General features: G+C 39.5%; 1 protein-coding gene across 4 annotated transcripts in view; it reads left to right on the forward strand.

Annotated features, from left to right (window-relative positions):
- LOC134222808 (papilin) overlaps positions 1–13,956 on the forward strand; it is a 386,402-nt gene that overhangs the window by 274,774 nt on the left and 97,672 nt on the right. For all 4 annotated transcript variants that reach the window (XM_062701972.1, XM_062701977.1, XM_062701961.1 and 1 more), the window contains exon 2: positions 12,360–12,617. In XM_062701972.1, coding sequence (XP_062557956.1) covers positions 12,613–12,617 — 5 coding nt within the window. In that variant the 5' untranslated portion in view covers positions 12,360–12,612. The remainder of the gene's footprint in view (positions 1–12,359; positions 12,618–13,956) is intronic.

Below are 13,956 nucleotides of genomic sequence, written 5' to 3' on the forward strand. Positions count from 1 at the left end.
TGCACCTCGGACCCATCTACAGGCGGAACTAAGGCAAAGCCCAACCCCACTTGGTCGCTTGATAAAAATCTCTCTCACTCTGCAAGCTAAAAATGCTAGTGCGATAGGATCCAACCCAACACTGATAGGAAGATGGGCAGTGAATGGGATTAAGTGATTGTCTTCAGCGTTCTCCTACCCAAATGGGTACCTTAGAGACTCAGACACGTAATAGGTATGTAAAGTTTTGAGTGGTGTCACATATGCCATTGCCATCATCTATGCATTTCCATGCAAATTTCCGCTCGAAGATAGGCTACGCGTTCAAATTCATCTTTGCTAGCGTCGGTGAGTATGTCAAGTTGCAGTTGGCCGACTTCAATCGACGGAAAGCCACACCGAGAAGTGATGATGGAACGCTTTGCACAGCAGTTGTTAATATTAATGAGCTACTGCAACCAAATTGGTCTGAGGTGTACTGCTAGGGAAGGTATTGACTCTACCAACTCTTTCAGTAACCATGATCTGCAGTCTTGTTGTGTAGGGGTTACCACGCCTATCTGAAGAGTAGGAGATTGGGGGTTCGAGTCCCTCCAAGACACGTGGATTCTTCTTGCAAATTGCATATCAATTTGTCCATTTCGAAACATGTTCTGTGCATATGCACAGTCAAGATATTTAACAAAAAAATGATCTACGTAGGGCCGAGTTGCCGAATGATATGCAATTAATCGTGATCTGCAGCCAAGATGGTCGCAAAAAACTTTCACAGCCTTCCCGCATAATATTAAGTCTCTAATATATCCCGCACTTTACTTAACAAATTGTGTAAAATAAGTTCAAGGCGTCCGAAAATCATATCTAGACCAACATTTGAAAAGGGCGTAACAGCCAAAATTTATTCCTTCTGATTCTTTATCCTCATATATAGCCATCTTTGTAGACAAAGAATCAGAAGGAATAAATTTTGGCTGTTACGCCCTTTTCAAATGTTGGTCTAGATATACTGAGTGGACAACACCTAAGGCACGCACGCCGGAAGAGGGAAGGTTCATTTGGTAGAAATTCATTCGGCCGATAGCCATTTGGTCAAATGCCTCTTTGTCGAATAAAACGTTAGGCCAAAAGGCATGTCGAATTCCATTTGGCCGAAATGGTTATTAGGCAGAAAACAGTTTGGCGAAAATGCCATATTGCCGAAAGGAACATACGGTCAAAATTGTCGTTGGGCAGAATACGTTATTTGGCCGAAAATGCTGTTATGCCATTCGGACGAACGGTTTATAGGCGGGAATTGGCGTTTGGTCAAATAGGTCATATGGCCGTAAAGGTCAAACAACTGTAAATGTCGTTTGCTGAACGGGAAAAGTGCGAAATTAGCAGTTAGAAATAAGGATTGAGAAGCGAGAATTGAAACGTGCCGCTTCCCACTTCGCAGTTTGCATATCTCATAAGAAGTAAAAAATGAGACGACTGCATTCCCACATCTCATTCATCTTACTTCTCATTTCTCACTCTTATATCTAACGCAAAATGATCCTTTCTGCCAAACAGCAATCTTGAACAAATGATCTATTCAGCCAATCGAATTTTTCCGCCAAATGACCTGTTCGCCCAAACAGCATTTTCGGCCAAATGATTTATTGACTTATTTGCTTATTGACTTTCACTAAGTGGAGTTCTGCCGAATGATTTGTTCAGCCTTTTTTCCTACGAGACGAGCCAGCCTTGGGCTGAAAGTCTCTTTAATAAAGATATTACAAAAAAAATTGTTCAGTCAATTATATATTCAGCTTAACAACTTTCGGTCAAGTGGCTTCCGACCAACTATCATGTCGCTCCACTTGTCAGCAAGGTTTAGCAATCGTAATCGATGACTTACATTCCTCGTATTTTCAATCCACTACATTCCGGATGCACTTGCGCATATCCGTAATGGATCCACTCTTCGTATACTGAACATAGGACCATGTTATCGGAACTTTTTGGCTATTTGTACAACTTGCAGTCGTTGCGATCTGTTTCAGGCATCGTGGGTGGTATATTCGACTGAGGACTTAACCTTGAATAATTATTAACTGGGAGGTTTCAGAGATTAGCTTCCATTTTTAACTTTATATACAAACATGATTACATTCTATGTCCAAGGAAGAAAATTCGCAACCTTGGAATTCAATCCAACCATATTCAGCATGATCTTGCTTTGTCGCTGCGCATCACATCACTCACTGGAAGCAGACGCTAATAAATCAAATTGATAGGTTCACTAAAAACAATTCAATCAAGTCGCATAAATATCTCTTAATTTCTCCTAATTGAAAATGTTATAGCCCATACGAAAAAATAAATACGTGTAATGAAGATCTGTTCTGAAGCTTTTCTATTCCTGGGCCAGGAATCATTGGCCCCTGTTTTTAATGACCAATTTGTATTTCAACGAAATCACATAACACATAACTGAATTCTGTAGAGCACTAATTATGTACAAAAACATATCGATTGATTAGCGTCTGAGTAATATAGACGTATGGGAGACGTTTCTGAAATAGATCTCCTCTATAATCTGACACAAGTACCTACTACTAAGCATTCCTCTATTATTCGTTGCAGACAAATCTGCGAAACTGAACTAAATGGATCTTATTTGTCCCACAACATTATTTCGATTGATTTTTGTTTCGTATAATGGCATTCTTCAGATTTACAATCCGAAATGTATTATAAAAAAATAAAAATTAGGTACATTATCAATCTCTCATATGGAAAGAATGCTTCCGCATACACTCTTTCTTCAATATTCCAGTTCCCTACCGCTTCGCGTCTGACTTGCACCATCGCAATCCATTTTTAATCCAATCTCGAAAAAGGCAGATAAATTCCGTCTCCCAGCAGCCAAACCCCATACAACTGACGTTGTTGACGTTGCTCCTGGATGGTCGAAGTGGCACTAATTTATTCCGCATCGGCAGCTCCCTTGAACGACAGCCAAATCCTCCAGAATCGATAGTTCCGTTCTCATCCTTTCCGGACCGCCAGTCAGCAGAAGCAGAGCCCGTAGCGCCATGTATCGTCCCTATATCGAACGGGCCCGTGTGTTGTTCTTAGTTTTGCATCGTCCTAAAGTTGGCATATTCCTGACCCCATCCCTAAATTTGCAGAGCGTAGACTCGTTCGTCCGTTCCGTTGTTGCCATAATTTAGTTGTTCCATTCCGTTCCTCCACTACTCCACTGGAGTTATGTGCCGTGTAAAGTAAAAAGTACCTAACTGAGCGGTGTAGGTACCGGTACCAAAGTGAAAAATATACCCGGATAATCTGCCATCTTGAAAATATTATTTTGTTTATCAATTTCCTTAATGTGTTTTAAATGTAGCCCAGATTCAATCCTTCGACCTGGGCGAAGATCGAGTTAAGCTCATTCTCCAACTCCCGGCGACGACACTGCTGTCGTCTGGTCGGATTCACTTTGGCTAGATGGTATTTAGAAGGGAATGTACTTCTCGACGACAGCCAGGTGGATGGAAGTGACTACAATTCGGTAGCTCAATACTGTTCTCGCCAAACGGGAAGCCCATGTGAAAGTCCCTATTTTTTTTTAGAGTGAAAAAATAAGAGCAAAATCACGCATAACTGGATACAACGTCGATGCACGAGCAGGAGTTGAAAACAAAGTTGTTTATCGTGCGAGCTAAGTGGGGAAAAGCTTTCCGCTAGATCACTGGTATGCTACTGAACAGTGCAATCCCCCAGAGGGAGCCGAGGATGAAACGAACCAACTGGGTTGAATTGTTACCACTGTTGATGACTTATTTCATTCAACAATACAAAAACCTTCCAGAATCAGTTATCATTAACTATTTGCACTACCGACTAGTAATAAGGAGAAACACAAAATTAAAAAAAGACTTGAAAAAATATTCCAAACACTCGGTTTAGATCAAATCAAACACATAAAGAACGAGACACATGTCAAACATTGTCAATTCATATTATACTGGTACTTTTGAGAACTATCTACTGAACTGGCGCATTCGATAGCAGTCCCCCCTTCCAAGTAGTAGCAGGTAAATGGACTTGTGCACCTGTCGATGGGTGTCACAGATAGGATTAGTCATGTATCGGAGTGGAAGATGCAGAAAAAAAACCCGTGTGTAGCAGAAAATCAACAAAGTAAATAGAGCGTCAAAGCGCTTCATCCTCTTGAACGATGGAGTGAAAATTGTTTCATAACACCACAATGAGCTCATGATGAGTCGAAGCACGCTGGAAAAAAGATAAGAACGAATGGAAGTGCTTGCTCGCACATCGATTTGCCCATCATCAACTCCCCCAATCACTAAATTAACGTTAGCATAATTGATATACGCTCGCAAACCGATGTTTACTGTGTGTTCACACCTCTACTGGAGGATCCTCATGAGACGAATACTAAGAAGCAAGGGCCCAATCGATTTCATGTAAGCAGCTGTCTTTAATCATTATCTTCAAGAGCGACATTGGTTACGAGGTGTTGTACGAATCAAACGTATGTCTTACAGTAGCAGTAAATAATCTTCGCGATTAGAAACACATACAGCTCATATATATTAATGCACGAGGTGTGAAGCAACGGGTTCACACGGATTCGCTTTGAACTAATAGCAGCGATGATTTGCATGAATATTCCGTCGTCTAATTCACCGTAGACTATATCAAAGTAGGAAACGGTGTTGCACGGAAGGTGTACAAATTGCCGTGAAAATGTACTATTTGCATCGGTCGTATGGGGTTGATCGAGAAATCACATAAATTGATTTATTCATTTTATCTTTCAGTTTTATTTATTCAATTTTATCTGTTCAAAATTGTTCGAAACATTGTCGTGAAAAATAGATGTCACTGATGCCGGTGAAAAAAAAAGAATGACAATGTCGGTAAAATTACTTTGTAAGTAAAATTATCCGACAATCTCAAAATGTTTGCACCGCCATCACCTTTCAAATTTACGAAATTTCGGTTTCGAAAACGGTTTAAAACAAGTCAACCCCTTTTCAAAAGATAATCCAGATTATTTAAAAAAAAACAAAGTAGGCAGTGAATAAGTGACTAGAAAGTTTCATTAAAAGAAAGGGTTCCTCTACGAAAGAAGCCACTTCCCAGGGCACGTACAAATTCAATCCCAAAGTGGCCAATGCATTGTTAATGTCTTTTGAACCTAGTTGAACCTAGTCTCCTTCAGCATAGTCTTGCTTGGCAGCCACGCATCTTCCCGCACGGTCAAAGAAGGCCTTCCAGAATATGTAGAAGTAGTTTTCGAAATTACAATTGTCCCTTAGAAATCCTTTATTATATCTGGTAGACGGGTTGGGTAGACAATGAAGGGATTATCTCCGCACTTTTCTTTGTTAGACGATTTTATGAATAATCCTTTCTTTCTTCCGCCTTATACCGACAAAAGGTATTCATTTAAATACGACATTATATTCTCCCTTCGCTTTGTACCGGGCCGAGGCAAACATTTAAAGAAGGCATTACCCCTTCCTTCGCGCTATACCGGGCAGACGCATCCATTTATAGAAGTATTACCCCTTCCTTCGCCTTATACCTGGCAGATGCGTTCTTTCAAAGAAGGTTTTATCAACTCCTTTCACCTTATACCGGGCAAACGCATCTATTCAAAGGAGATATTACTCCTCCCTTCGCCAGGCAGACGTGTTCTTTTAAAGAAGGCATTAACAACTCCTTTCGCCTTATACCGGGCAAACGCATCCATTTTAAAAAGGCATCCATTCACAATCCAAAAGAATTTAGCAGAAATCGGTAAATATTTCAATGACAATTATCAGGGTTTGCAGAAATCGCTCTCAATAGATAACGAGCAACGATAAAAGAGAGGCAAAAACTGTTCCGAATCATAACAAGCCATGATAACAAATGTATCCAACTTGTATACACTTGCGAAAAAACAGAATCGGATAGGCAGCCTCCACAGAAAAATTGTGATTCTCGCTTTGTTTTCACTCATTTCGTGTGGGATACTGCACATCTGTGTAGAACAAGTTGAAATGCATCATCAGAGCCAGTGCTACCCGCATTTGGAGCTTTCTAAAAGAAATTTATCATGGGGTATAGCCTCCCGAATCAGTTCTCTATCATGACAGCTTGCGAAAAAAAAGTCTCTCGCGATATGCTACATATCGTATATGTATACAGAGATGATAAGTGAGAGACTCGTTCATTCTCTTTTGAATTCAATCCCTGACAATTATGCTAACTGAATTCCGCCAAATGGCATTCCGCGGAATGATTTTCGGTGAAAAGGTACATTCCGCGAAATGTCTTTCTAAAAAGAGGTATGTTGCTCACTAGGTTCGTATTGTGATCAAACCGATACAATTTCAACAGTCTGTCAGTTATAAACCAGACAAATAAAAGAAGCTCAGCACATACATAGATGCTTTCCGAATAGTTTGATTATTGGATCATTGGAGCCATCATCCAATACCTAATAGAAGTCTATGTTGATAACGGGTGGTATTGTTGCCATGTCTAAGTAACACTTGAATGTTATAGGATCATTCTGGTAGGGTTGTTTCAATTGTAGTAAATTGACACATTAAAAAAGAAGAACATATAAAAATCATGCAATGATGCAAACCGCGAGTCAAATTATAAACGATAAGTCCGGCAGGATTTAATTTGCGCTTGATTTAAACCGTGGAAGATATTTGAAAATTTTAGTTTTCCCAAAACTGCCCCTTGCAGCTTTCTTCAGAGCTAATCATAGTGCTCCTCAAAGTTCCAATCATGCGGAACGGTCGTTCGGCCGAAACCCATCTGTACGAATTGACAAAACAAGTCATTTGGCAGAACAGGGGCCTCATTGCGCATCTCCTTTCGACAGCTCTTCCGTATGACAGTTTGCATGGTTTGCTCGTTCCGAGTCGAGGTACGCAATGCCACCCCAGGTCATTTGTCACTTCTCAATTCTCACTGTGCAAAGTGAGAAAAGCGAAGTGAGTGAGGATACATCTCGCTTCTCACTTCGCACTACTTACTTTTACAGTCAGAAGTGAGAAGCGCGAAATTATTAGTGAAAATTGAGAAGTGAGAAACGATAAGTTAGAAGTGAGAAATGAGATGTAGTGTAGTAGGGCGTCTCACTACTCACGTCACACTTTTTACTTTTTACGGTAAGAAGTGAAAAATGATTAGAGCGAAGTAAGAAAAGGGACGTCTTACTTCTCACTATGAAAAGTGAGAAGTGTGAAGTGAGTAATGAGCCGTCTAACTTCTTATTTTGCACTAATCACTTTTCACAGTGAGAAGTGAGATTTTGATGCTCAATGACAATGAGGGACCGACTGTTTACGTCAATGACATTTACTTCCAGGGTGCAGCAGCCGTAAAAAGTGTATAAAACAACCTTTCGTGCACCATGTTTACGGTTCTCGTCACTGAGTGGCGATACCGGCGTTTCTATCTGTGTTGTTAAACCTGCTACTATATGTTTTGAGATTTTCAAATTTTTCACCATGAGCTTATGGAAGAATGGTAGTTGGAAATCGATCAAATGTACACCCAACCGGCGGTTGTTAGATTTTCTAACAATTCTGTATAAGAATCTACCAAAACCTGTATAAGAATTGGGCATATGCGAAATTGCTAGATTCTTATACAAATATTGTATAAGAATCTAACAATATTGTAAGCTTTTCTTACATTTTTTGTATCGTATATGCCCAGTTCTTATACAGGTGTTGGTAGATTCTTATACATAATTGTTAGAAAATCTAATAACCGCCGGTTGGGTGTATGGGGAAATCAGGTATTTTGCAAATTTTTGGAAAATGGTGGTGTTTTAGAAGAAAGTAGTGCTAAGGAATGAAGTATGAGGTGAAAAGATTATCTCCTACACTTAGTTTGCACTGATTTGGGTTTTTTGGGTATGTCTAGTTATCATATTAGCATTAGCATTAGCATTAGCATTGAGCATTTCGCACAAATTCGTAGGTGGTACAAGCCAAGACTATTGTATGAGAGTTGCATCACTTTCATCCGTTACCACAGATATTGATTTGGGACTAATCAATATCTCTTAGATGGGAGCAATGCACTTTTCCAATAGTCGAGATCTGTCCTGGCCACGTCCTTGCGAATGCTGAGGAAGGGGAAGGATAGTTTGTTGGACACCTACTTAAGAAAGATGCAGAGAACTCTACGACCTCTCATAGCCACGGGAGGTTTTGGGATTGTGTTATAACAGTAGGAATCGTTTTGGTAGAACGTGAAACACAGAAATAACTAAGATAGAAATACAAATTAGGAAAGGGACGAGCCTGGAATTGAACCCACGACCTCCTGCTTATAAGGCAGAAGCGGTAGCCACTAGACCACCGAGCTCCTCTTTTGGGTATGTCTAGTTATCATATCTACACTTTTTGGAACAAATCGTTGACTGATTTGCATGCAACAAGTTGCATTCGACGGGGAACCCTGTCCAATTGTTTCTAATTGAAAATTGGTCAGATCGGACTGTGGAATTGTATGACATTTGCCAGAAAACCGTTTGCCAGAATCAATTTGCCAGAATGATTTTTGCCAGAAACCCATTTGCCATAATGGATCATATGCCAGAAAGGCATTCCCCAGACCATTTGCCAGAATGTACCATTCCCCAGAAATAGTAAAACTGGAAATTCCGATTATTATTGGTGGCTAAAGAATAAAAAAAAGTATTATATAAAGAAGGCAATTCTGGATAACAAGGATTTGGGAGTATAATTAATTTTCATAAAAGGGATTATTTAAGATATTAGACAATTACCAGAAAGATGTATTTTTATCCAAAAAAGTAGAAAAATTCATATTTCCCTAATACGAAACACACTGTTTACGAATGGATATCATATTTCTTCGGCACATTCCAGACGCAGACTTTATTTCAAAAATTTAATCATATCTAAAATTGGATAATATCACTTTAAGTCATACTAGACAGCTATTTGCTTTCATTGAAGAAGTTATATCTACAAGTCTAGGCAAAATGTCTACTTCTAAAGAAGGAATCATGTCCACAATTGCCATATTTAAATACGGGCACCTACTTTTAAAGGAGGAATTACATCCACCCTTGCCTTAATCGGAGCAAGCGTCTTCTTTAAAAAAAATGGATCATATCAACCATTACATCAATCCCGGCTACAGACTACTTTTAAAGAAGGGATCACAGCCACCACTGTCTTAGTCCTGGCAAGCGCCTGCTTTTAAAAAAAACGGATCACATTCACCATTGCCTTAATCTGGGCAAGCGCCTTGTTTTGAAGTAGGGATCATATCCACCATTGTTTTTATCCTGGCAAACGCCTGTGTTTAAAGAAGGTATCACATACACCATTGCCTTAATTCGAGCAAGCGCTTACTTTTAAAAAAGGAATTACATCCACCATTGCCTTAATCCAGAATAGCGCCTTCTTTTAAAGAAGGGATCAAACCCACCATTGCTTTAATCCTGGCAAACGTCTATTTTTAAAGAAGGAATTACATCCACCATTACCTTAATCCGGGAAAGCGCTTATTTTTAAGAAGGGATCACATCCACTATTGCCTTGATCCGGACAAGTGGCTATACCCGGCTTATGTATGCTTTCTTCGAAAGAATTACGTCTTTTCAATTCTATTATCGACCGTGCGGTGTCAAATTCCTCACTAGAAAACAACATTAATAAAAATTACCAAAAATGTTCCTTATGCTAAATGACCCTCCCTTTTCACGCTGTTTACTGCTATGCCAAAATTTCATGGCGTTATGAATTATTGCGCTGGGGAATGGTGCATTCTAGCGAATGACTTTCTGGGGAATGGTCCATTCTGGCTATTTGATTCTGGCAAAAAGCCTTCTGGCAAATGGCTTTCTGGCGAATGTCATACAACCGACTATGGGATCAAAACTTATGACCAAAATATTAATTTTTGTAATGAACGAAAAAGGCACTAGTACCGCTAGGATGATTAATCAAAAAAAATACTGTGAAGTATATCAATAAAACGTAAATCAATGAAAAATTTAAACCCATTTAACTAAAGTTAACTATTTTAGACTTTTCTAATGTGATTTTTTTCAATATTCCCTAATGCACCGATCACTCCTCATTTCTAACTTATCACTGCTCTCTGTGAAAAGTGGGAAGAGCGAAGAAAGAACAGTCGTCTCACTTCGCAGTGGAAAGTGAGAAATTTTGATTGAGAATTCTTTTCGGCCAAATGACCTGTTCGGCCAAACGACTTATTAGGACCTTCCTCATTTCGAGTAGCGGGTCATTTAATCGAAAATCACCTCTCTTCTCGTTGTGCAAGCACCAGAGCCACTGCATAGAAAAGCTCCGCTATGAAGCACAACGCTTGTCGCTTCGTTAGAACCTGGGGTGACATTGCGCATCTCGAATCGAATCTCTCGATTCGTACGTTTTTGAATTAGATAATAAATTACTTCGATGTTTCCATGTGTTTCAGTTAAATGCACTTGGGTCATCTCTTGCTCGTTTTTTTTTTATTTAACTCAACTATTTTTACGTAGATTTTCCCCATAGATTTTTCACGCGTTTTATCGAAATTGTCAAGAAATACGTGAAAACTGCAAAAAACCGATTTAGGTTGAAGTCGTTTTATAATTAGTCGTTTTATAATTAGTCGTTTTATAATTAGAGATTGTTTATTGTCTGGAAACTATAAATAAAGGTATACTAATGACATTCTTTCCTTCAAGATACAATAATGAAACATTTATTCTCTTCCCGTAGAGAAATAATAACAAATATAATGAAAAACTTTCAGCAAGAAATGACTCTCGAACAACATTCGAAAGCTATAAAGGTGACGAGTGATTTTCATTCGACTTGAGTCGTTTTTCAGTGTGCTATCGAGTCTCCATAATGCCAAAACGTCTCGTTATTCTTGTACCTCCTCGAGCATACTCGAACGATGAGTCGTTTTCGAGATGGAATCGAAAGCCGTAATGCCAAACATGTTCGACTCGATAGAATTTCGCATCGCCTCCCTTGAAGTATAACAACGAAAAGGGTGGACAATTACAATATCGACAAAAAAAACTTTGATATGCATTTTCGAGCTTGACCACGCTTGAGCCAAATGTAGACGTAAATGAATTCCGCGCGCAAGAAAGGATCTCGGCTGAGCAGCGACATCCTTAGAAACGAGGGATATCTGTGATGTCCATGTAGCTCCGTACACGAAGGACACTCAACGTTGTTCGACTGGCTTCACCTCAGCTGACAGAGCTTCGAAAAATTTAATTCTCCGCTGCATGAGCTCCGGCAAATTCTTTATGGTATCCTGCTCCTTAATGGACGAGTGTCGTGTGCTCGGGTCGAGGCAAGATCTGATTTGCTCACCAAACCAGCAACTGTTAGATTTACTAACAATTCTGTATAAGATCCTACCAAAGCCTGTATAAGAACTGGGCATATGCGAAATCGTTAGATTTTTATACAAAAAATGTAAACTTACAAACAAATATTTTAAGAAAGTTTGCAAAACTGCAAGGTCTCATACAATATCTGTACATATGAGAATCTAGCAATTTCGCATATGTTCAGTTCTCATTTAACAATCACCGTATGGGTTAGGGATTGGCAGTTGAATTCAAATATCATATATTGACCTGTTTCCAATATCGCAGTTTAATTTCTATAAAATTACAATTTTAATGCAAATAGGTAGAAGATTTAAGATATCAGAAAGCTCAATTGTCTATCATCTTGATATATTTTCAATGTGACAATATCTATCAATAGATGCAATCAGCATTTATTACAATAGTTATAATAATTGTGGCATCTCTAGAGTAAAATCACTTTCTCCATTATTTCCATGCCGGTAATAACGTCACCCATGAATGCACTGAATCGTACTTCATCTTCAGACTCCTCTTTCCCCTATGAACCACAGACCTGCCCTTTCCTTCCCCCACAAACCCAATTCAAACAATCCTAACTCAAAGAGATTCAACACCATCCACATTATGCTCACCGCAAGCGCGACTCTTTAATGTTTATTCGCTTCTCTACCCTCGTGTGGTGCCTTCTGTTTTCCCCCCGAGCAAAGCATATGTCACAGCGGATGATTTGCCGCTCATTCAATGTTTATTTATTAATTGATGCAAATTTAATACGATATATCGTTCGCGTTTCAGCGATTCCCATCATACCTATCTATCTGCCTACCGGCCCATCTCCGTTCGTGATGATCGTCTTCATCCATGCACATACAGCGCTCGGTCCAAGTGAACCCGCAGTGTATCGCTTCTAATCGAATCCATTTATTTATTCATACCCAACTGATTCCGTGGTGTTTTCTCTCTCTCTCTTTGATTCTGATTTTAGATTATGCTTGGCTGATTAGTACGCGGATTGTCGGCGGTGGAGGCGGCGACGGCGACGAAATCGTCGACGGGTCCCGAACCAGTTGGTTGGACCCATTCTGCTGCTTGTAGCGGTGACCTTTTTCGGACCACGCAAGAAACAAATGCTTTTGTGATACATAAACCGCACTCGAGCAGGCAACCAGTGCCCACCCTTCGTCGATTTTTATGGACCCATTCAATAGACGACGATAGCACCTTTAGTAGCAGCCAATATGAAGTGAGTTTATTGATTAAGGGAGGGCGTTTTTAAATGGGGTATTAAACTATTGGATTTTTTTACAATGAAAACAATGGATCCCTTTCACCCGGAAAGAGGCACACAGGTCAGAATTCAATTACTTATTCTAGTTGTTGAATGCTGTTGTTGAAAAACAATTTTGATCAGATTTCATGATGTTTGAGTAATCAATTCTACCCATCTCCGGCAAAGTCCACACCACACTGAGTAGGTCATGCCCAGTCCTCTTCAAATTTCACATTAGTACAATGTTTTTAAACATAAATTCCTCAGAAGTTTCCCGCACGTCATACATTAACCCGGCATTCAAACCGGATGATTGAGTGAGAATTGGGTCACGTACCTCACGAAAACCAGAAGTCTCCTTCTGACAGACCATATATTTGTATGTTTATTTTTTTTTCCTCTTGACGTTTACAATAAGTACGTACACGACAACCTCCCCCCGCTGTTGCCACACAGTCATTAGACTGTACCCAAAGCCGATGAATGCGGCGATGCAGTTCTGTGGCTTGCATCCCGTACCTACACAATTGTAATGATCGCTTCGCATCGGATCTCCTTCATGTGCGATGAATGGGACCGTCTGATGAAGGATGATCGATTGCAATGGTTGCAATTTTGCCAAGAAGATATATGAATCAATCGAAACCCTGCCATTAACCTTTTCACTCGATGTCGATGTGAAGTGTATGTAATTTTCGTGTTTTCGCGGAGCAACAGCATCCAACTAATCGAGAAACGGTTTTGTGTTATTGTTATGATTTGTTTTGACATGGACTACTTCCAAGCGAAGAGTACGTTATTTCACTTTGCTTCGGTTCGTTTGTGTACAAACAGTTTAATGAGTGGAAGAGAGGTTGGCAGTGCATGCGAACATTGTTGTTCTTTGTTCCCCATTCATTACGGAAGGCGTGAGTCTCATTGAAATTCGAAAGGATAGAGTCAATATTTTTATTTGGGGGAAGCATTTGTTTGCAAGTATGTCACAAAAAAAAACAAGCAAATATTGCCATAATCTTTCAATTGTGAACATTTTTATGAATTTTTTTAATTTAATGGTCTTTAATTTAAATCATTTTGGAGACTTATGATGATTTTTTAAGCCGTGAAGTCATGAGTGAAAACCACCTACTAGCATACCTACCTATTACCATTCGCTCACTTTTCGGACTTTAGTTTACGATACACGCGAGGAGACGCATGGTACTTATTTCGTAAATTGGTGTCTCGAAGCTTTTTTGACTAGCAAAATAATTAAATGTTTCATCCAAATTTGGAGAATTTTAGTTTTATATAGGAGAACTGTTCCGTTTTC

Source organism: Armigeres subalbatus, chromosome 1 (genome assembly GCF_024139115.2).
Source record: "Armigeres subalbatus isolate Guangzhou_Male chromosome 1, GZ_Asu_2, whole genome shotgun sequence".
Taxonomy (NCBI): domain Eukaryota; kingdom Metazoa; phylum Arthropoda; class Insecta; order Diptera; family Culicidae; genus Armigeres; species Armigeres subalbatus.